Source organism: Phragmites australis, chromosome 19, assembly GCF_958298935.1.
Source record: "Phragmites australis chromosome 19, lpPhrAust1.1, whole genome shotgun sequence".
NCBI lineage: Eukaryota > Viridiplantae > Streptophyta > Magnoliopsida > Poales > Poaceae > Phragmites > Phragmites australis.
The window spans coordinates 23745767-23771445 of record NC_084939.1 but is presented as its reverse complement, the minus strand read 5'-3'; the positions used below and the strand labels follow the sequence as shown (position 1 = coordinate 23771445).

General features: G+C 43.8%; 1 protein-coding gene across 1 annotated transcript; it reads right to left on the bottom strand.

Annotated features, from left to right (window-relative positions):
* Positions 1–15592: 15592 nt before the first annotated feature.
* On the bottom strand, positions 15593–18834 carry LOC133901087 (protein SMAX1-LIKE 3-like). Its single transcript, XM_062342380.1, has 3 exons — positions 17488–18834; positions 16980–17145; positions 15593–16833 (listed from the first exon to the last, which is right to left on the bottom strand). The coding sequence occupies exons 1-3, from the start codon at positions 18702–18704 to the stop codon at positions 15769–15771; spliced, it is 2448 nt and encodes an 815-aa protein (XP_062198364.1). The 5' UTR covers positions 18705–18834; the 3' UTR covers positions 15593–15768.
* Positions 18835–25679: the final 6845 nt, after the last annotated feature.

Below are 25679 nucleotides of genomic sequence, written 5' to 3'. Positions count from 1 at the left end.
TGGAAAGGATGGCCGAGGATCCCATGGAGTACAAGGTTGCTCGACACCTGGAGGCTTACCTACTGCGGTTGTTCGATTAGGTGATGTTCACCTACAACCACAACAACACTGTGGATGCACATTGGATAGCCTATGCCTGGGCTATTGCTGACACAGCAGTCGTTGACATACCTCAGGTGTCTTGGGGTTTGACAGTTCTTTGCATCACCTACCGTGCGTTGTGCGACGCCTGTGTGAGGACAATGAACGAGTCCAACTTGACGGGTATGCCTCTTTTGCTTCAGCTGTGGTTGTTCGAGCACTTTCAGGTAGGACGACCTCTTATGGTGCCTATGCATTACACCACAGAGATGTACACTAGCAACGACATCGACAAGCCTACAATGGGATCATTATGGACACGCCGACGGGTACGCCCTTCATAGTACCGTTAAAATTTTAGTGTTGTAACATTAATAACCTAACTTAGATGAATCATAATTTTGTAGCCACAGTGGGCAAGAGTTCAGGTTCGTTCAGCGTATGAGGCTTTCACTGAGTAGTTCGACCACCTGAGGGCTGATATGGTCATTTGGGAGCCGTACACCGCTGACTTCATGCTACAACGATCTGCTAGTCGCGGAGACAACGATCCGCTAGTCGTGGTGTCTCCAAATTGTGCTTCAGGGACTTGGCGTTTTGGCTGATGAGGAAAAAACTGGTGTTCGATGTATTCATCGAAGACTATGCCGTGCACTGCATGATGCACTAGTTTGGATGGTGCCAGGAGGTGCCGGTCCCGCTGGGAGACCGTGCCTGCTTCCGTACACACGTGAGTTGTAATGTCACATACCTCGTTTTATTATGTGTATTGATTTCTAACACTCTATTGTAGGTTGTCGACTAAGGGACCACCAAAGAGCATGGCTGACTTGACCATCAGGATGCAGCCCTGGGTGCAGCAGTGGGGTGATGCTCTGGCGGACATGATCGAGTTTAGTGCCCCTTATGACGACTACAGTTACCAGTAGTACCTGCTGTGGTACACTACACGGACTCGCACACGTCTTCTTCGTGTCGTGGACCCCCCACATCGTTCCTCTGCTAGCACTGCTGCCTTACCCAGGACACGCAGGAGTTGCGCTACAAGTTGCGGTACATGAAATCTTCAAATCCTTACGGCTTTCAACATTCACATTACTACTATTGCTAATGATTAGTCGTGTACCGCAGTCCGACATCACGAGAGAGATTCACAAGGAGGTGACGAGTTCAGCTACGAGGCTGCGCGAGCAAGGCACATGTGGAATGGCGATCAATGACATCATTGAAGCGTTCTCCCACCTTTCCATGAAGGCCTGACATATCGTGGAGTGCACATCGTGCCGACAGCCCAACGTTGTTGTACGCGACCCTTCGGTCGCGCGTCCCACTCAGCGGCCCCCATGACCTTCCTCTAACTTCGTCCACCAGCAAGATGCTAGTCCTTAGCCTCCGCCCCCGGATCAGGTTAATTTATTACTATAAGAATTTTTATTTAGTCTGAGAATATTTTATTTCGTTAAAATTTAAATATTCTATACATAATTTTTTCTTCATAATATTGTTGCACATTTATGCTAGAAATCTTATAGTTTCATGTGCAAATGGTTAAATGCGTAACGGTCCATATGGTGTTGATTTCACTAATTTTGCAGGTAGGAGGCTCTGGATGGGCCGCACCGTAGTTCCCAGGAGGCTCTGGATGGGCCGGTCTCCAGTTCACAGGAGGATCTAGATGGGACGGCCCCACTTTGCAGGAGGCTCTGGATGGACCGCCCCCCCCCCCAGGTTCACAGGAGGCCTTGGGTAGACCGAGCATGGCTACGATACTCCTCAGCCTCCGCATCTTGTGCATGCAGGAGGCTCTAGTTTTGCCATGCTACGTGTATTCCCACACCAGGTATCTCACGGCTCTTTTTTCCATAATGTTAGATTCATTACGCATTATCTGCCAATACTCAGTTATTTGTGCACGATATAAATGCAGGTTTGATCCGCATCGATACAACCACCTAGGTTTCCGGGGGTACGCAGCACTCTAGGGGAACCCATTCTTTGACTATGTAGGGGCCTCAGAAGTGCTAGCCTCATCACAATTTTATGATGCACCACCTCCCACTCAGACTACGCAGCAGGAGACAGAAGGCATCTATGATCCCCAGTTGCCCAGACGTGAGCGCCACACGCCAGATTGTTACATATCTTCCTCCTACGATCATCCTCGGGAGGAGGACGAGACCGACGTTCCAGCGTTAGCACGTAGGTTCAAGCATGCCAGAGGCAGGGCGTAGGGAAGGGGTCAGGGTAGGGGTCAGGAGTAGACTGTATTGCTTTTATGATTAATAATTGTCATTTGTTCAGCTTTCCATTTCATTAGTTTAGACTACTAGTTTACGGAGTAGTTTAGTTACTCTGATGCTACTACCTTATTCTACTATCGTATTCTACTGTGTTAGTATGGTGGATTTTACCATTGCATATGTAACTTACATGTTTCTTTCATGATGCATATTTGTAACAAGTCTTACGTATTCTGGAAACAACAATGCAGGTAGGGGACTAACATTAATTGCAGCTCAAGCATGAACCATGTGATGACAACACGACACGGGGATACAATTTATTCAATTACGAACAACACGTTACATTTCAAATACGAAATCAAATCCTTGATCGACCACTAGAACACATCCTAATTACTCCCAGTTGTTCCTTCGACCTGCCATACGAAGTGGGATATAACGTCTTCTGATGTTGCTGCATCTCTCTTGGAGCAATTGTTCCTGTAGTTCCTCAATAACGATGTGCAGGTGACGGATGTATTCTTGAAAATGTGGATCTATTAGTGAGTCAATCCAGTACTGAAACCCACAATCATTCGTCTGGAAACAATGAAATATGAGGTAAGTAAATGGTTTTGAGAAAATAGTAAATAATGTGAGTATTATTTCTTCGTACTCTGAAATGTGCACAACGGAAGAAGCGACGGTCTGCGTCACCGAAATGCTCATAAACTTGGACAACGGCATCATCTCCCTGTCTACATGGTGGCCAAAATGAGCAAGAAGGAGCATTGCGGTTTCTGTATAAATCTCTATCATAGACATCTAAATGGGGGTGTAGATGTGGTGGATCGATGGAGCCATCAAGAGGATGAGGATACGCCATTGTCTCAACGTGGGTCACAGTCATGAGATGTTTGAGTTCAGAATCGATTATGTTCTGTTTATACATAATAAGTCCCAATGGTGTATGGACCAAGTGCAGCCATGTAATTTGGAGAAAGTGCATTCATTGGATGCACTACTTTAGCGACTTTGAGGATTCAACACCGTGCGGTCACATCGCTCTTAAAAGGTGGGAAAGACAGGTTACATCATTCTGAAATGTTGATAGCATGGGGTCACCTCAACACACTGCAGCATTGATGAGCTCACCAGCATACAAATAGGGTACGAGACTGTGCATATTGCCTTAGATACTGTAGCCACAAACAGACAACAAATGCTTACGATGGCCCTTCATTTGATGTACTTCACATTCTTCAATAAAATGGCTGGGGTTTACCAATCTACCAAGACGTTATTTCTAAGGACAATTATTTTATTAGATTCCCTGCCTTGCTTGTAGAGGCAACAACAACTACTTGCCCAACTTTTGTAGAATGAGATGACCACACCAAGCAAGAGCTACCAAAGGGAATCTTTGCCACGTATTAATGCCACAACTTTTTCAGGTTTCACAGGGCATCCTATGCTCTACCCCCCAGCCAAGCCCTTGCACTCAATCCATGCACCAGCCCCCATCCATTATAAATAACCCCTTCATTATCCATGGATAGACCACTTCTTCCTCAGCTCCCTCAACTGAAATGTCTTACTCAGCTCCTCCAAGCTCACCCAAGAAACATTGGGGGATTTTCATCCCCTAGAGGGTCGAACCACCGATGTGCTTCTGTAACGACCTTTGTAGGTTTCGCGAATCACAGGACATATCCTACACCTATAGCCTATACTTCTTCATGTGTGCCAACTAAGAGTACGACAAGCCTCAACATGGCCCACGCAGGAGATAGGGTTCACGGGCCCACGCAGGAGAGAGGGTTCACGCTGCAGGATTTTTCGGCCTCCCGTTTGGTGACATTTATTTTTCACCGTACGGTTTGGCGATAACTAATTTTCACCAAATCGTATGGCAAAAATTGCCTTGAAACTGCAGCCATGCACCCCAGTCCTGCCGCTGGTGCCACGTCAGCAATTTTCGCCATATCGTACGGCGAAAATAGTGTTTTCACCGTACGATATAGCAAAAACATGATTTCGCCATACGGTAGGGCGAATATGTATTATTTTTAAAATTTCCTCATTTTTGGTACTATTTCTGTAATATCTGTAAAAAATGTAATATTAAAAAAAATTCATGTTAGTTGTGGGTGTTTTTCCACAGGTAGATTATATGACAAACTGATTAAGCGATTTCTATAGACAGATGATATAAAAGATCGTCTATGTAAATATGATTTCCATATGAGATTTCTTACGTGAACTATTTACTTGCGGTAATCGTACCAACCGCTTTTAAAAATGAGATGATTAACGCAGACGGTTCATATAAGAAACCATCTATAGTAATGATTATTTTCAAAAATAGTTATTTATGTGAACCGCTCGTATAGACGATTCACATAAAGAACTATCTTTGAAAATGGATAATAGATTATCTTAAAAAAATTATAATTTTTTTATACTTTTGAATAGGGCAAACTTTACATGAAAATTGTAGGCCTCGATGATATCTATTGCTTTGTAGTTGAAAACTTTTTATTTGAAGTCATTTAAGTGTCCAAATAATAAGTTAAAATTTAACATATAAGTCCCATATGATATTATTACCGTAAGTCCTATTAATACAAATAAACTCAAGAATAAGGAGAAGGGAAAAAAACTATTAACTCCAATATCTCCAACATGATCGACTAAAACAAGATAAAAAATCCCCACTATCAATAATAAGACTTGGCTTACAGAAGTATTAGTGATAACAATAGCATATGCGCTCTTTTTTATCAATATCTTATGTCTAATATTCAAACGATTATTTTGATATTTAAATAATTTGAAAAATGAAAAAAATTAACTACAAAGTTGTAGATCTCGTTGAGAGCTATAATTTTCATATAAAGTTTGTCCTCATTTAAGATTGTACGAAAAAGTTATAATTTTTTAAGATAAATTACTATCCATTTTTAAATGCGGTTCTTTACGTGAATCATCTCTGGTATTAGATGATAGTTTATCTTAAAAAAATTATAAATTTTTCGTACGAAGTCGGATGAGGATAAACTTTATATGAAAATTGCTATGCACGAGATCTACAACTTTGTATTTGAAAATCTTTTCATTTAAGGTCATTCAGATACTCAAATAATCGTTTGAAGTTTCAGATAGAAGATATCAAAAGGAATGTTTATGTTACTATGATCAATAGTAATTATATGGTGGGATGCTGAGGAGGGTTCACGCGAGCTCAGATGTTTCGAGTTCCAGTGCTATGAACCGCACATATGCATATTTCGCACGAAAAAATGTGACTTGCGACGTCATGGCTATAGGGGTGCTTGTTCGGTTAAAAAAATTGGTTTTTTTAGACTAAAAAATATAGATTCTGAGATCGATTATCATAGATGGTTACTTAAACGGGTCACCTATGGTAAAAAGTTTCTACATACAATCTATTTTTTACATGTAAAAATCATCCATTTCTATATACCTTCGATCACAAACAGATACACTAAATATCTATGAAAACAAAATACCATCCGCTTTAAAATAATATATGTAGTAGTGTTGTGTACATCTACATATATACCTAGTTGCACGCGCTGATTCTACAATCGATCGTTCCATGCGTCGTAGGTGCCGTCGACGGAGAGGCACATGACCTAAGCACTGAGATTCGTGTAGAGTTGCAAGCCAGAAGTGCGGAAGTGTGATATACGTAGTTAAGCATGTAGAGACGCCGATGACGATCGATGCTTTTAAGAAGAAAGAGGTATGGCACTATCCCCTTTTAAGACCAAAAAAAGGTAAAACGGGAGGGGATAAAAACACACAAGCATTATGGGATACACCTACCAAGTAATTTAAGTGCATAGTGCTTGTGAAAAGAATAGATAAGCATGTGTGACAAAGATTGGACTATTCCATTCACACATGCAGTTGTACTACAATCTCCCAGATTTCAACAGATGTCAATTTTTATCCTAGAAAAGTGGCACACGACAAATTCCCTTCTTACACATGTCCCGTCTAATTTAGTGAGACGTTGAGGGATGCCAGGAGATATATTATCTTTCCAAGATTCTAAAGCACCATGCTTTAGGGTCTAATGACCAAAGGATGCTTGTCTCTCTAGCTAGTTAACCTTTCTTTTTCCCTCATCTTAAGCTAGCCTTTCACACCCACTACTACTTTAAGATGGGGATGTGGATTTGGATATCTAAAGCACGGTAAGGAGCTCACCTCTTTTTATCAAATGGCATCACCATATACTTTAAAGATTGCTCCCCTTGCCTTCTAAAGTGCCTTCCCCTTTCTACAACCCCGAAGTTTTTAATCATACTGATATCATAATAATACATTGTTCATATGTGCTCACCATCGATTCCAGCTCGGAATGAGTCATAGAGACGAGCATGAGTGTCAATTCTCTTGTTTTCAAAGCTTGCTCGAAATCGGTTTGTTTACAGTCTTACATCCCACGCATATTATTCTTGATTCAGTATATATATCTTTGTGAAACTAGCTAGACTAATGTATTGTAATATAAAGTTTTTTCTTTACATCATATAGAAAGTTTCTAAAAGAATTTTAGCACCATATAAAGATCAAATTCAGGAAGGATACTTTTGTACCAATGGACAGTCGTAGCCCCTTCTGTACTTCCGTAAGTGGACAGCGATTCCACTGGCTGGATGCTAGTCCTTGGTAAATGCTTTTGTGACGAGGACTCTTTATTTCCGTAGAATTTGTTTGTAGGAGGAACATGCATTTCAACGTACATTATCTTTCTTAGTTTTATGATAAAGGCCGAATGAATGACGATGCATCCCCGGCAAGACTGGTAACAGCTGTATTACCTAATTTGGTTTCCATGATAGCACCAAAAGCATATGAATACATCATGTCATCATCTAACTGAAATAGGGTATCCACTATATCTTAAGAACTTGTAGAAGAAATAAAGAATACTTTCTATAGACAAATTGTACAACACACACAAAGGTTTATACATATTCAAGTCTCTCTTAGGATAATAATCATATGTCATATTTATTTTATATTGGTCTCTGAGACTATTTATAAGGGAGTTTTTGCTAACCTAGATGAATATAAACCTAGTCAAGGGACTCCTTATACGTAGTCGTGGAGGATGGTTGATGTAGACCAAAAGTACAAAAGGCTTGAGAGGTCAAAACTCATGTAAGCTTGAATGGCTTGAATAGACGTGTATTGGCTTGCCCTCCTCAGAGTCCCCTGACTCCGTATATATAGGGGGTCATCTTACAACTTATGGAGTCATTTTGTACCATTCTTAGAGACAAACTTCCATATTTACAAGATATCTTGGATACCTACGGATAGTTTCCAGGAGTCTAGGAATTCTCTTCCCAAGCACAGAGATATGCCCAGAGAATATAAATCCTAGGAGATCCGGATACGGTAGTTTTGTACTACCTATAGTCAAGCCCCCCATCAATACGTGAAATGAGGCTTCGACGGATCAAAAGCTTAGTCAGGAAAGATAAATGATTTGATCGACCGCATCTTCGAGTACAACTCGGACCCTCAGATAGGATGATATATCTAGCCAGGATCTCAGAGTCCTCGGGTCATCTACTATAGTCAAGCCCCCCATCAATACGTGAAATGAGGCTTCAATGGATCAAAAGCTTAGACAGGAAAGATAAACGTTTTGACCAACCGCATCTTTGAGTACAACTCGGACCCTCAGATAGGATGATACATCTAGCCAGGATCTCAGAGTCCTCGGGTCATCTATCTAGGATTTCGAACACCTCCGAGTACTAAAGCGAGCCCTGATAAGTTATCCCATCCGGATAGGAATTCTGATTCATCCGAGAATATCATCCCAATCTTTTGAAATGACGGGGAGAAAAGACCTGTCGCTGACCAAGTTTGAATTCATCGCAGCTGAGATTTTGTGTGGTGGTGAAAAGAATCTTTACTTGGCAACCGATCATGATGACGTTTGAAAACTGTGAGAGTATGGCAGAGTAGTGCACCATTCTCCCTGGGGTACTGTTTGAACTGCCCCACGTGTGTCAAAAAATATTCTGTCATTAAATGTGATGAGACATCGACGCAAGAGATCACAACTCCGAGTTGGAGAGCAAGTCCAAAGGTGAGCCCCCAATATCTTGGATGTGCCATGCTTTTACCTTCTCATTTTGGACTTAATGTCTTGTAGAGCTATCCGAGACCTTGTAGAGAACATGCTTTTAGGGTATGCGTGTGATTTTAGTGATTAATGACAATATAGTCAATAAGACTAACATATCTATCAAGTATATGCTTTAGTAAGTCTCATAGATGCAATACATGAAGAAGCTACTGAAGTGGGACAAAGATTAGATTGAATTGAATAAGTGTTAGGAAAATTTACACGCTAGATGGTCCGACGATGAGGTATTTTGTACACACTGGAGCATTTTCTCTTACAGTTTTGTACACGCCAGATGGTCTGGTGCTTAGAGCTTGTACACGTCAGAGCATCATCAGAAGATGGTTCAAAGGTTGTACACGTCGGATGGTCCAATGATAAAGAGTTGGCTACACCGGAGCATTTTCCATAAGATGTTGAAACATCAAGTTTTGGCGTGGTCATAGACGCTGGATGATCCGACGATCAGAAGATCTACACATCAGATAATGCTCAATGAGAAGTGGCTCGGTTGGTTCAAGTCTACACGCTGGATAGTTCGGTGATGGAGTTCAAGATAATGTCGGAACATCTGGTGTTCACAATGAGTTTTAGTGTGGTTCCAACGGCTAGTTTTGTTACTGTACACGCTAGATGGTCCGGTGTTTGTACTGCTATTGACGTGAAATCATCCGGTGTTCACAGTCTTTTTTAGGTATCCTAATTCACCCCCTCTTATGACGTCACTGATCCCTATAGACCTGCAACGCCCTAGCTCAGAAGCGGCCCAGGTGTCTTCTATCTGACAGCATCTTGCTACGGCCTTGGATATATTCAAGGACGCCCTTGTCGGAGTTAAAATCTAGGTGAAGCCTGTGGAAGACGCCGACAACGTCGGACTAGGCACCCCGGCAACCAAATTCGCCAAGGCCTTCAGATGCCTCCAGCCAAAGGTGGTCAACCAAGTCTCTAGTCAAACCCGGTGAGGTGCAAAGGAGGAGGTCATCCAGGTGTTGGCCATTATGAAGGCGCACTACCATAACATGGACGCCAACGTCCTTCAAGCAAACTTCCCTGGGAGACGTAAGAGGAGGCAATCCAGAAAGTGGAGGAGATGCTCAGACCAGCAAAGGGATACTTGGATGCGATGATATTTTCATCATCGCCTTAAGATTTATTTCTTACAGTCTTGTAATAAGAACTCAGTAGCTTTAGACTTTTATCCTAAATGTTTTGTGCTTGAAATATGAACACCGAGGGCGCTTGGTACTAGATACGTTCGACAACATCTCATGGTAACCTCACTCGCTTTTCCCTTCGAATAAATCAAGCCGCATTGGTCACTAGCTAAGGTGCTTATTATGGTCAGCCTTATGTCCGCTTCGAGTGGAAGGCAGCATAGTCTCTAGACATTCGTGGAACTCGATAAGGAACCTTTTCACAATGCCGAAGTCACAATATGTCTTTTTAGTCCAAAACTAAGTGGTCATTAAGCCCCTGATTGTCTACCTGGGAAGAATTTCTGAATAAGCAATCAAAAGGTTAAACGCCAAATAACATAATAAGGTAAAATGAACTCAAATTTCCCTTCAATCATAGAAAGCTTTTTGCAACCCCAGGTGTGTGCACGGGCAGAGGTACCCAGGAGGGGACTTACCGTGTTGTCAAGCATTAGGATGCAAGAGAAGGATAGTAATTTGAAAAAGGGATTCACGAAACTTTTCAGGCAATATGAATTTTATTATTACGAATATACTCTTAGAACTTACATATAGGACTTACATAGCTAATCGACGTTCCATGAATTGTTGTGGACCTATCATCTTAAACTTAAACGACACATACTAGATTTAACGATACGTAGGGGCCCTTCTACTTCGGGGGTAGCGCATTGCTGTTCATTGGTTCCGAACTTAGTCGTGGAACCAGATCCCCAGGTTGTCAGGGGTGCTTCTCTGGCACTCTGGTCATGGTCATCATGAAGGCTTCTCTTCACCTTAATTCTTGAGCTCTTGGCTTTCCTATCGAGTTGGCATTGAGATGCAATGTCGAGATTATGCTTGTCGCAATGAAGATATGCCTTAGGGCACCCTCGTATGGTGATGACACCCTTAGGTCCTGAGGTCTTCACGTACTGGTAGGCGTAGTGCATGGCAGCTATGAACTTGGCTAGGATTGGTCATTCTAAGATGTTGTATGTCGTCTAAAAATTGACCACATCGAACATAATCTTCTCTATCTGGAAATTGTCGTGCTTCCCAAAAGTGACGGGGAGTGATATGTACTTAGATAGGCATGGATGAAGATCCGGGTACTATGCCATGGAAGGCTTGGGTAACCAGCATGATGGCAGACCGAGAGATCTGCATCGCATCGAGTGCACCTGAGGAAAGAATGTTGAGAGAACATCCTCCATCAATAAGGGTGTGATTGGTTGCTCGTATGGGTTTTGGACGCATGGGTAGTATATGTAGACTGAGGGAAAACAGGCTGAGCGAAGTCATATTTGTTGAAAAGAAGGTCTTTGATTGGTTGTATCTGTCTGGATAGGTTGAACTGAGTTTCTATTTGGTTGACCGAATCTGAGGCTGTATGAGCTGATGCAAAGTTGATATTACGATTGGTTGCTCGCATGAAGATGATTTTATGACACTGATAAGTGGATCCGTCTGCATGAGCGGATGCAGGAGCCTGTATCTGCTAAGCCAGGTTGCGAAGAGAAGCTTGAATCGAGCTTCCCTCCCAGGCCAGGCTGCGGGCGTATATCGGCGTCCACCAGGCCAGGCTAGAACAGTGCATATGAGCAATCAAACATGCTTCTTTTTGAGATTATACGCATCCGTCGGGCCAGGCTGCTCCCATGCAGACAACCAATCAGACCCTAAAAACTCAGAAGACCTTGCAGTTGTTTATTGTAGGCTCGACTACTTTAGAGAAGCATCTTGGCCGTATGAAGTTTTTTGCGTAATCATCTTGGCCAAAGGAGATCTCGATATTTGACCACTTGACGGCCTAATGGCCCTCGGGGATAGTAGCTAAGACTTCTCGGGTCACCGTCTTGTACTGTCATTTAGACTTGTAGGACGTGAAGTCACCGAACATGTGGTCGACTGTTCTCTCCTCCGGCTGGTAGGACATCAGGTTCGAGTCATCCTATATACTGTTGGAGCTAGAGTCTCTGCTTTGGGTTGTGACCTAGGTTTTTTTCTCCATTTGGCCTTGATGGAGTCTGTGACCGTTATTTTGCTGGAAGTCACATCAGGATTTGCTATTGCATTTGCTAGTGCCCGGCTAGTGGCCCTTTGCTCTGGGATGAGCTGACGCACTTGCTGGGACGTGTGTCGAGAAGATCTGCAAAAACATCATTAGTTTTGGTTTTCTTACCCTTACCTCCCTTGGAGTTCTTCTTGTGCTTGCTCTTTGCCACGTCGTCGTCTAGTCTGGGCTGAGAGTGTTTGATTCCTTGATTCCTTTCCTTGATGAACATGAGTGCCTCTTTGGCATTGGCTGCCTTGTCACCAATCCTCATGAGCTCATTGACTGTCTCAGGCTCCTTCCTGGCAACATCTTTGATGCATCACCGGCTCCTAACCCCTCGAGTAAACACTTGGATGTCATAATAGTTGTTTATCTTGGGTATGGTATTCCGGTTGTTGCTAAAGTGATGAACGAACTCGTGTAAGGTTTCCCTCTCCTTCTGTATGAAATGGAAGATGTCATTTTTTTTGTCGGGCTGAACAGAAGTACCCTAGAAGTTGGCTCGGAACAAGTCACAAAGCATCTCACAAGAGTAGATCATCCCTAGTAGTAGCTTGGTTAGCCAGGACCTAGCTGACCCTTCAAGGGCTATGGGGAGGTAATTTGGCATCACCTTCTCGTCCCCATCAACTGCTTGGATGGCAGTGGTGTAGATCTGGAGGAACTCAATGGGATTGGTGTCCCTATTATATTTCTTGATCGATTTGGGTCGAAACCAAACCGGTTCACCTTTCGTAGACATGGAGAGAAAGCCTGGCACCCATTGATGGGACATTGCTTGGTTCGTGTAGCCGTGTGCGGGTGTTCTACCTATGGGGGTTAGAGATCAGCCACAGCTTCTACTTGAACGGCGCCAAAACGTCCTCTGGTTAGACCATTGAGGGGCAATCAATTCCTTCTCAAGGGTTTTCAAGCATCTCCAATGATCGAAGATTTCATGTAGATCATTGATGGGATGGTCCCTGATTGGCGAGGTCTTACAGCGGCTAGGCGCTTGATTATCTTCCCAGACTATCTTGTTCTAGGGATTGCATCTTTCTAAATCTAAGTCACCACAGGAAGGGTTGGTGCGAGACACTGTGGATTAGAGCTATTCGTGGCTGTGGCTAAATGAGAGTTCTTGGCCTGGAGGATGGATTCCTTGGCCAGGCCGGCTACTGAGATGAACTAGCCCTTGTCATCAAGGATAGTCAGATATGCAATAGGTGGTCGTCAGAGGGCCTTTTGTACGTTGCAGATATGAAGCATCGAGTTCCCAGTTGATGGTCAGGGGACGCTCGATCTCAGCTCCCATGGGGATTTGGGACCGGAGGAGTTGTTGGTAGCGGAGGCTAGTGGTGTCCCCCGCATCCAGAGTGACAGGGCCCTGCGTGTTTGCGAGGTTGTTGTCATCATGATCGTGATCGATTAGACCGGTGTCCCAATCTCCGACGGTAAAGACTTCTTACAGGTAATCTCCAATACTGGAGGAGGAGTCCAGATCCACCATGGATTTACCATCAGATGAATTCTTCAGATAAGTACTTTGACAATTCATGTTGTCAAAAACCGCAGGGATAGATCATGTTTTGCGACAAATGTCAGTAGCTCGATTATCTTGGAAACTGAGTGGTTCAAACTCGATGTTGTAGTCCTTGGTGCATTGATCCATAAAGTGACTTACCTCCTCATTGAAGTCATCATCGGTAAGTTCCTCGTCAAGGTCCACCCGGTCGATCGTCGACTCGTCATTGGTCGAGAGGGTAAAGTTATCGTAGAACCCCTCGTCCGAGAAGTCGGACCTCGGTGTAGGCTTCAGCAAAGCCAATGGCATGCCATGTGTTGGAGATTCGATATATTTTGTCATACTCCACACATATGGTGCCAGCTATCAATGATTTGTAAATCGTTGATCTTACGAACTTCTAGAACAAATAAGGGATACTCCATGTAGACGAATCACATAGCATACACAAAGGTTTATATAGGTTCAGACCTCCCTTTGGATAATAGCAATACATCATATTTGTCTTGTATTAATTTTCGAGTCTGTTTATAAGAGGGTGTTCTTGGCTAGCCTAGTTGGATCTAAACCTAGTCGAGGGGCTCCTTGTGCATAGTCGTGGAGGATGGTTTATATAGATCAAAAGTATAGAAGGCTTGAGAGGTCAAATCTCTTATAGGCTTGAATGGACGTGTATTGGCTTATCCTCCGCAAGGTCCCTTGGCTCCTATATATAGAGAGGTCATCATATAGCCTCTGGAATTCTTCTGTACCATTTTTAGAGATAAATTTTCTTATTTACGAGATATCCTGGGTACCTACGGGTAGTTTACATACAGATAGGGATTCCCTTCCCAAGTACAGAGACATACCATGAGAATATAGCAAACCCTAGGGGGCCCGAATGTAGCAGTCACTACTGCAGAAATAGTTTCCAGAGACTAGTGCTAACTCATTTTTATAGACGTTTAGCCACCCACCTCTGATCGAAGGCACGTGAAAACCTATTACTAGAAGCGGTTCATTTAAGGAACCGCGTGTGGTAATAGGTTTTTATAGGAGTTTCACTTAAGGAACCGTTTCTGGTAATATATTTTCATAGGCAGATCCTTAAGCGAACCACCTCTGGTAACCGGTCACCGAATTGACATTTTTTGGCTCAAAAAATCGAAAAAATTCGTCACAAGTCACACGATTTTTCAATCGTGCGGTTCATGGCACTCGAACACGGGAACTCTCAACTCATGCAATACGTCATTATCATCCTACCATAGAAGTACTAATGATACTAATAGCATATGCAATCCTTTTGATCTATTTTATCTGAAACTTAAAATGATTATTTGGCCATTTAAATGACCTCAAATGAAAAAGTGTTGAACTAAGAAGTTGTAAATCTCATCAAGGGCTACAAATTTCATATAAATGTTGTCCTCATCCAACTTTGTATGAAAAAACTATGAATTTTTTAAGCTAAGCTATCATCCATTACCAGAGGCGGTTCGCATATGGAACCGTCTGTGAAAATCATCCAATTTCCAAATATGGTTCACATAAGCAACCACATGTGGTAATCATCTTATTTTCAGTAACCGCCTCTAGAGATGACATTTTATACAGATGGTTCACATAAGGAACCGACTGTGATAATCATCTCATTTACAGAAACAGTTGTCGTAAGCAACTGCTTGTGAAAAATTATTTACACATGTAACCCGAAACCTCATAGGCCTGCTCAGGCGGTTTGTCATGTGAGACACATGTGGAAACATATCATGAATGTCCAAAAATAGTTTTTGTAATAATGAGTTTATACTATCCATCATCATTGAGCAAACAGGAACGATTATAATTAGGCTACTGTAGTAATAGCATGTAGTACATGATTGGTGTATTAGTCAAGATTAGCGATGCCGTGGCAAGCACTTCCATCCTTCAAGGCTAGCTACAATTCAAAGGTGTTTTGGGTTTTGTTCTCTCTAAAAAAGGCAGCTAGCTAGCTCCAGTAAGAACGTATGATCATTCCATATTATAATATCACGGCAATACTAAAGATCTATTTCCACCTTGTGGGGAGCAGAACGTCGCAGCATATATGGCTGGTGATTGCAATGTATGTTCCCACAAACCACATCAACATATATTAAACTATTCTCTCCGTATGTTAAGACATCAATTATCATGAACTGTTCTTAGTGTCCCACGCACTAGTGACCTAACTAAATCAATGTCTTCACTACAGAGCTAAAATGTTACAATGCATGTTAGATTTTGTAACAAGACAATAAAATCAAAATAATGATATAGTTAATCAATGAAAACGGAGCATCGTTTCTAACCATCTATTTATACCAAACTCCATATACTTTGCATTTTCTTCCTCCATGATTTCTACTAAGACGTTTGACAATTCATCATAGAATTAACATTTTACACAAGGGTTTATGAGATTAGGATTCAAGACTAGCTAGAAAACTAGAGCAAATGCAAAAACACAAAGAAAAATAAGTAAATAATTAAGAAACCTAAGACTAATTTGTTGATCAAATGAAGCAAGGTAAATGTCACAAATCCTCCTTTAATTGGAACAAGAATGCGCCATCCACAATATCAGTGATCCTCACATTATCAAGAATACTCTCTTCATCCGCGTCTCCATCCTCGGCGCATGCATTCAAATCCAAGGTAAAACAAGACGACCCCATCCCCTTCTCTATGTTCATGCAATTTCCCTCTTCACTGCCATTATCAATGAACCTTTGCTTGAGCCGAGGGGAGGAAGCGCTAGACCTTGAATCGAGTGCTTCACAACTCAGTACAACGATGGCATCCTCCAAACTGATCTCATGACCACTGCAACCTCTAATTCTTCCATTTGCAATCGCATTCCTGATACTGATCTCTGAATCATTAACCAGTTGCTCGACACCGTCAATCATTATCACCCGATGAGGGTTTTCGAGTATCGCTTCATACAACCCTTGAACATAGCCATGCCCATTGTCTGGTGATCTTTGCCTCTTGAGGATGAGCTCACCAGAGTGAATCGGGGTGAACTCGTCTAGTGAAATGGAGGTCAAGTCATTGTAGGATCCAAAGACGAGCCTTGCGAGCTCCTGAGCCACTGCCTTCTTGCTATCACTGTCCCTTCCATTGAACAACAACCATGTCGCTGCATTCGGCTTTTCTTGGTGCCACCTCATCCTCCTTGTCATGCCGGACCGGCAGTGGAGCACGGCACTCGCAACATCTGCAACCACATCCTTGTGACGCGGGACCTGATTCTCGAGCGTGGTGCAAAGGATTTTGAGATTCTCTGCAGTGAGCTCGGTGAATTTTGGCCGTTCCGTCGAGCCACCGTCGGATGAGTTGGACACCGAGTAGGATTCTGGACTAGGGTTTGCATGCAATGGCTGGTGTTCGTCATGCCGGTGGCTCGGCCAATGTTGCATCGGCTTGAATTGCCATGGCTTGGAACTCATCATCAGGTCGGTGTTATAGTTATAGCTGTGGGCGAAACCCGAGATGGAAGCGGCCGGAGAGGTTATAGCCGGTGAAGAGAAGCTCAATGTGAGCTCGGATGTGTGATGTGCGGCTGATCCATTGCAATTGGGGTTCCAATCTTGCAGCTGCACAGAAGAAAGTTGATATTTTTAGAAACAAACTATTGGTACTGTCTAAACTTTATAAACACACTAATCGAAAGGAGAGTCCGATTAAAGATGGTAAATAATTTAGCCATGCATCAGTATGTACACCCAAGGACAACATGTACCTGCAAACTGGTGCTGCAGCTCTCCTGTCTGGTTTGTTCTGGATCCTGGTACCGGCGAAGCCATGGCGGTAGGCTAGGCATCGCCGTGATTTCACTCTCAGCTGCCGCGACATTAACGAAGGGCCACCCAGTTCTTGATATTTCTTGACTAGCTTGCTGGGCCTCACTGGAAGAACAGAGAACCATCCAGCATCAACACATGTTAATCATCGAAAAATGAGAAAATTGATTATGTCTTAAAGTTGATTAATCTTTAATAATATGTTCGAAATTGATCATCCTTCGATCAGTTTGTAATAAAGTTTATCCTTCACTTCTCTTATCTAATATGAAATTTTGTTACAAACTAATTCTTATAGGACATATGATCAAAACATGATCAACTTTAGACATATTATCAAAAGTTGATTAATTTTGGAACATATAATCAATTTTTAACTATTTGAAAAACTTATGTAATCTTGCTATCTAGGCATAATTTAAGCTTAATTAGTTCTACTCAAAGTACCTGGCGCAGCTGAGGCTTAATGCTAGGTCGCTGTCCGCCGGCACGACGACCGGATGCAGCTCCCAGACGGCCTCAAGAGATGGCTGCCCTGCTCTGCACTTCATGTAGGCCTGGTTGTTCCCGAACCCTAGCAACCAAAATCTGTCGAGGCTTCTGCCGCCGCCGCCGGCGGACACCAAGCTGCTCACCTCCATGACGGCGTGCTCCACGGGGCAGTAGCACTGGCCGTGCTCATAGTCACGGACGCCGCGCCTTCTCCTCTCCGACGCGGCGGCCCATGCTTCCGCGGAGTACGAGAGGTCCTCCAGGACGAGCACGACGCCCTTCCCGGCGGCGCATCCCTGACGCACGAGTGCGCGCAGGTCGCTTGCCTTGGCCTCCACCTCCTCCCTTGGCTTCCGCTGGAAGGATGCGGCCGAGAGGGGCACGAACTGTAAGTTCTTGAGGCGCTCGTGCCGGTGCTGCAGCTCGCCTTTGCTCACTTTGTCCATCACTGCCTTCACCACTCCCTCCGCGGTGGTCGCGCTCTCGCCGACGACGATCACGCACCGCTTGCTCCCACTCGCCATGCAGTCGAGCACGCGCATGGCGTCGTCTTCAGCCGTAGCGTTGGGGCGCCTTGCGTGGCCGGAGCTTGGAGAGCTCATCGCATGGCTTGTTGCCGTGTTTGGGTGATGTTCCGGTGACGCAACGGCCTTCTCGACATTGGCTTTGACTTGGGGGCTGGAGAAGCCGGCCTCGCGCATGACACGGCTGACGCTTGGGTCGTCGAGGATGGAGATGATGAGCTGCTCGAGCTCGACCTTGGCGGCGAGCACCGGCTGGGGCTGCTGCTGCGGCTGGCCTTCCACGGCGCCCCGGCGCTGGTGAGCCTGCGCGCGCTTGAACGCGGCGACGAGCGCGTTGGACAGCACTGGCGCGTGGTGGCCGTGTCCGCTGACGTGGTGGTGGAACATGGCGACCGCGGGGCCGGCGGTGGGGAGGCGGTTGAGCGCTACGTTGAAGCAGAGCTCGAGGGCCTTGCACTGGAGCGGGTGGGAGTGGGAACGGAGGCACGCGGCCCGGAGGAGGCCGGCCGCCGAGAGCATGGCGCTGGCGACGTGGAGCGGGGTCACCTGCGCGTGGCCGCGGCGCCGGGCCAGGGCCACGGCCTGCCTCACCACGGCCGCCGCCTCCGCGGCCAGTGCCTGCTGCACGGCGCAGCCGCCGGATCGCATCCTGCGCGCGCTAGTGGCGATTGCAAGAGACGTACGGGCGGCAACTCGGCAAGTGCCTGGCTGAATCCGGTTGCTACCTATGACCCCTTTTACTAGTCCAGTGGAGCGAAAGTGAGGTAGTGTGTCTTTTGGTTATACACACCCGTATCTTGTACTACTCCTGTAATCCTATATCCTATGTAATGTGATATTGCCCATGTATGTTCAGTGCACTCTTTCTCACTACTATATAAATAATTATTTCTACTCATCTTTTATTACCGATTGAGTAATACCCCTTCACTGTTAGTTCGTAAGCTTCAGACGCACACAAAAAGTTGAGCCAGTAAGAACCGACAATGATAGTAATTACCAATACCGGTTTGTAACACGAACCGGCAGTGATATTTAAATTATCACTACCGGTTCGTAAAAAGAATGCATAAAAAGACGTATCTTTAATAATTAATAATAATAATGTTTATTTCTGTCGGTTGGTATTACAAATTGACAGTAATAATATTTATCATTGTCGGTTCGTAAGCTGCATCGATGAAGCATTGACGATGACAAACTAGTGATGTTAATTATTATCAATGTTGTTTCGTATTCCAAACCGGCAGTGATTATATATATATATATATCCCCTCAGCATGCAGCCCCCATCTCACTTGCTTCCAATCTCCTGATCGAAGTCGCTTCTGAGGGGTAGTGGCAGTCGAAATGGTGTGGCAGTCACCGTCGCCACTTCGGTTGCCTCTACCCCTTTAGCCCAACTTCCACACGTCCCCTGAGCTACTCGACGTAGCCACCTCTCGACCTCACAGGACTCCGTCATGCTTCCAATCTCAAGAAGCCGCTCCTGAGAGGTAGTATGCCGAAGTGGAGCCTGCACTACGGCTCACCAGTCTTCTCCAATGCAGCCACCTCTACCCCTTGGGCCTGGCCTTTCCCGAACCAACGTGCGGCCGTACGCCCTCCCTGTCTCCTCATATCCTCTCCCTATCGCCACACTCCCTCCCTATCTCCTCATCTCCTCTTCCCGTCTCCATTGTGTATGCGAATGTTATGTGATGATGATTGTGGTAATAGATACATCTAAATGAATGATAAAATACACAAATGATTGTATCTTTTGCCATTCATTTAGGTTTAGTATTGTCACTGTGAATATAGATTTAGATATTATCATTCGTTCAAGCTAGATTGTGGCAATAGATATATCTAATGAGTGGCTGAACATACATTTTATTCAAGATTATTGTGTTTTTATCATTCATTTAGATATACTATTGTCACTCGGATACCTCAAGATGTAAAATAGATATTTCACCATATAAAATACTCTACCTCAAGCATTTCGGCACCGAGTCTGTCTCAAGTTTGATCTCAAACTCGAGACAGATCCTCACGCTGAAGAATTTACGGTAGAGTATTTTTGCACATGTGGATGGATTATCACTGATGGTTCGAGCCTTGAACCGATAATGATGGTTAGATTAGCACTGTTGGTTCTTGATGTGAACCGAAAGTGATATTTATTATCATTACCGCTGATTCATTGTTAGTTCAAAAATCGGTAGTGATGTCAATTTTGAACTGGTAGTGATATTTATTATCACTGTCACTAATTCACTACTGGTTCAAAAACCGGTAACGATGTCAATTTTAAATTAGCATTTCTCTCTCAGTTTGCAGGGCAGGGTAAGTCAAATTGCCTGGTGGTGTGTCCAGCGCTGCTGTTTATGAAATGTGCAGCGCATGTGGCGATAAAAGCCATGCACGCAGCACATATTCTCTCTGTCTCATGCACTCAATCTCTGGAGCTAGATGTAAATGGAAAAGATGATATGGCGCCAAATGTATAAAAAGCATCAAACTTCTATATATGTAGTCGTACTAGAAGTTCTTTTACAAGCACGCTCTGGAACTAGAAGTTCTTTTACAAGCACGCTCTGGAACTAGAAGTTTTTCTTTTGAAATGATTTCCTACTTATCCCTTTGTTGCAAATTGCCTGTGATACGTCACAGATGTTTACCAACCGTCTATGATACGTTGTTGACGAGTCGTAACAAAAATCATCTACGACACATCACCGACGGGTGGTAACAAAAACTGTCTGTGTTAAGTTAGTCGTAACAACAACTTGCTATGTAAGATTACCCAGCAAATTGTTGATAACAAACCAAAGAAGTCTAGGTAGTAAGAGCAAATTATAGTACTTGTGGCATGCAGTTTGCTTCATTTGATTTATACATACACACTTGTGTCGTGTCGTGTGGACCTCTACGTGGCTACATCGATCCTGCGCCATTTTATGCATGCCTGCCTGCCTGCATGCATGCGCTCATTGCGTATCACGACAATCGAAATCTCTTGGCCCACTTGTGGTGTGCATGCAACTGTTGATAGATCCAGTGGCGCATGCGTGCATGCAGTAGCTAGACCTGCTAGCTTGTTCCGGCTCTGGTCTGCCACGAGATGCAGGATTACAGGATCCGTGCATGGGGAAACGTGTGTACGTGATCCATCGATCTTTGTCTGCTCTCTCGGTACTCTACTCTCTGATCTAATCGATGAATCCATCTCGCTCTTCGTTCTCAAATATCAGTTGCCAGCAATTGCCACAGCGTTTCGTGCGTGTCAAATTCCAGGGCTGCCGCGAAGAAACAGTTTAGCGAAAAGATAGCATAGCACGCAAAATGCAAGTCAACATGGATTTGTGAATACAAGTCAACATGATTTTTTCACCTATCTGTAAAGCGCGAATCTCAACACAAAAGAATAACTCTAAGAAGCAATATGTGCGCAAGGGCTAGTGAAAATTTCGCGTTCGCATAACACATTCATGTGGCAAACGAGTTAACACATTCAATTGTTCATATTTGTCTAACTGGCTGGTTCAGTGAAACAAGAATTATATATCCTAGAGAAAAAGAACTAATTGCCGAGACAATACTTCAACAGCTAGCTTCATCTATGCTATGCATGCATGGCGGCAAATCTGTGGTCAAAATAGCAGGTCTTGAAGTTTCCGGTCAAAAGCAGACATGGCCTCTCTCTCCTCTCCCAATATATGGTCCAAAAGCCACACAAAAGACGGTGTTCATGATTAGAAACAAAGTAATTAAAAACGCCAAGCAAATGCTATAAAAGAAGTGCCTGGAGCAGAAAGAGGAAAAGAAAATGAATGTGGGAAAAGCATCAAAAAAGCAGAAAAGATATTAGCTAAAGGAATCAGACTCACATTTGTGTATACCTGCATGACAAGTTTTGGGTGCATCGATCGGCCATGGCAGGTTAGAGGGAGAAAAGTTCTCTCTTTTAGCTGTTTTTCCCTTTCATGATGAATGAAAGGCTTTGATTAGGTATGATAATATCCTTCTTTTCATAAAGTAAAGATGTACTCTACTAGTTTGGCCGGGCCTCTATGGGCTGCCGAATAGCCCGTTTCAAGTGACCAGTAGGCCAGGTTGGCACGGCACAAAAAATCCAGGCTGGGCCCTGTTTGTAAACCAGACACGATTGGGACCTGGCCCGGAACGGCTGCCTGGGCTGTGTCTAGGCCCATATGCATTGTGGCCCAAAGATCCTGGCTGGCCCGATACGGCATAACGCATGGAGGCAGCCCAAAAGAACGGGAGCCCGTTGCCCACCAACGTGACAAGAATCGAAGAATTTATTATTATTTTTATTTTTTAAAAAAATTTGCAAATATATATATACATATATTTCGAAAAAATAAAATTTAGATTCTTGTCATTCCACTTGGTGATAGAATTTTAGATTTTTAATTTTTAAAATAAACGTATATTTTTCTATTTTTATTTAAAAATATATAAATACATTTTCAGAAAGGAACAACAGCCTACTTACGTCAAAACAAGCGTGTAACTGGGCTATGAAGTTTCATGGGCCGCGTACATAGTAACACCATGTAGTGTACGTTTCAGTGTTTCACCCTGCTATGCTAGCCACGTCCATTATTCCACTTACTCACGGACAGTACTCAAAACAACATATTCGTGATGAGCGGTAATCCTCATGAGTACGGATGAAATCTCCGTCATTTTAGACACATTATTAATATAAATGTATTAGTGACGGGTATAGATTCAGACCATCTAGACCTATCACTAATAACACACATCAGTAATGGATCGAGTTCAAATCCATCACTAACGACTTCACGTTAGTGACAGATCGGATCTAAAACCATTACTAACAACTTCACATCAATAACAGGTCAATCACTAATGTGCATTTAAAAAATTAAAAAAATATAAATGGGAATTAAAAATAGGTTTTGCTCTTCCTTTATCATGTTCTATCAGATTATATTCAGCAAGCACTGTTGTTTATATGACAGATGACATAATTAATCTAACTGAAGATGCAAAGCAAAAAACCTTACAAGCATTATAACAAAAGCCAGTCTAATTTATTCATTTAGCAAATACTATAACAAGAACTAGCTATAAAAATATAGTCAATTGTTAGCTATAAAAATTATCTATATCATCTGTAGATAATACAATAGATAATCTTTTTAATGTACTAGCTATAACATTTCTTTCAAATTTAATATAGATCTAAATGTAATAAGGTATTAAAAGTATATCCACGTCTTAAAATGCACTACAAACTGACTACACATTAGTATCTACTAGCTAGATTTTTTCTCTTCTCATTTTAACTCTACTCTAAATAGGTAAAAATATAATATAGATATACTTATAGCTAGATGATATGTATTGTTGAGGACATCCTATGACGTTCAAAGCGATTAAGCTAGGTTTTTTAAACCACGTTCATTCCACCAATCAAGCTAGTTAAAATGCAAATACACACGCTAATTTAAAATTTTGATAATCTGGGGATGGCTCGGCATGCTCGCAATCGTGCGTTGCGCATGTCAATCCGGTAGCAGTAAGATGCCACGGCTCAAAAAAAAAAAAAAAAAAAAAAAAGATGCCACACACTGACACGCACTGGCCATGCTTTGAGGAGGAAATGATGGGTTTCTGCCGTCCTTGCCTGCGACTGCGAGACAAGCCTTCCATACGATCCGATGGATGCCTCCTGCTCTCTCGCCGCAGATTCAAGAGCCAAGCAGATGATGCAGGTGGAGCTCTTTCTTTTGGAACATCTTGTGCCCACTTCGCTGCGAAATGTTTGGTCGCTTTTTTACGAAACCACCACTGATTCCTCCCAAATGGTCGACCAATGCAAGCACTAAGCATTTGGTTGGTTGGTTATGTGTAGAGAGATTTGTGGCATGTGATCACTAGGAGTACTTTTAATGAAAAGGCAGAGAACGTCCTTTTAATGAACCACTATTGCTTGCCCCTCCTCTTGTCTAAAAGAAAAAACTTGCACTATATTTTCCAGTCCAAAGTGGCTTGATTTTAGTAAGAAGAAATAGGATATGGGGCTAAAACTAGTGGAGTGCATAAATACAGAGGTAGGATAATATAATGACCACTAGGTACTTCCATCTAAAAAGAGAAATTATATGTGCTCTAGGTCACATACTCACATATGTTGACCTAGCTTCAGTCGCCACCGGGAGGGAGATTAGAAGACAAAGAAGGAGTAGCCCCATCCAAAGTTCACCACCGGTCCCTTCCCACTCTTTGCCGGCGTTCTCGCCACCGTTGAGTGGGTGGTTCATCTCTTTCAAAAAGTAATTTTATATCTCTTGCCGTGTATCAAGTAAAGGGTACCTCAGCTAACCGCCCCAGGAAGGGTGCAAATAGTCATGGGATCATCTCTAAAAACGTTAATTGATCGATGAGCTACCCCGACCAGTGCAAGGCCTCCAGCGACCAATCTCGCTACGCCTTCACACAAACCCACGACCAGCCCCCCTGGTCGTGGGACTGGATTGGACACTCGCTCGAACGCTTCTCTTCACCAGGCACCGACCCCAACGGATAAGGTCGTGGGCGGTGCAGGGAGGCGTTGTCCCATCCCATAGCATTAAAGGCTATGGAATGAGACTCTACAGACCGGCGCAGCGCCGCACGACAGATAGGATGTTGTCAGCCATCCGGCAAGGCAAGTGGACGGAGATGGCGTAGAGAAGCAAGTGGACGGGGACGGCGCAGAAGGCAAGTGGACGGGGATGGCGCAAAGAGGCAAGCGGACGGGGAACGTGTAGAAGGGCACCATTCTGTCCTGTCGCATTAAATGCAGCAAAATAAGGCTCTACGGGCTAAGCAAAGATGGCGCGCAACAACATGATATACAATGCAGTCAGAGCAAGTTGCATGCCTGGTACTCCGTAATGATGATTTGAGTTAGATATTAGAATGAGCAGAGGCCATCTGTGTAGAGCCCGCATGTAAGTTCTCCCTCGCCCTACTATATAAAGGGATGAGGACCCCGTCTGTAACCAAGATAGATCAATTCTGGCAAACTTCTAGAACACCGTTATAACCAAGTGAGATCTATTATAACGCAAAATACAGGACGTATGGTTGTTATCCTCTGGGAGACCCGAACCTATATAACCCCTGGTGTCCCCGAATCCTTCATCTACACACAGACACACTTAGTCCATGAAACGCCGTTCACACACCCACTGTCCAACATACCCGAAATCACTGTCAGGGATTTACTCTCAACATTTGGCATGCCAGGTAGGGGGTGCGTTTTCGTCGTTTCAGCAAGTTTGAAAAAACTTGATCAAGCTACCCATGGCTGCATCCACGGCAACCGCTGAGTCCCGTTCTGAGGACCCCGGTCGCCATGACGTATTCGCCATGGGGTACCATCCAGACAAACCAGGTGTATTCCAGGCATGGGACACCGAGCCGGAATTAGGGAGCTCCGAGACCCAATGCGAGGTCTGCATGGTGGCCCATTCCGTAGAGGGCGCTGGAGGGCCCCACGCCTCAAACGCCGGTGGTGAACCCCCAGCTTTTCACCCAGAGGGAAACCAGCCTGGCGCCAGATAGGTAGGAGCTTCAAGACAGCCCCAACATTCCCAG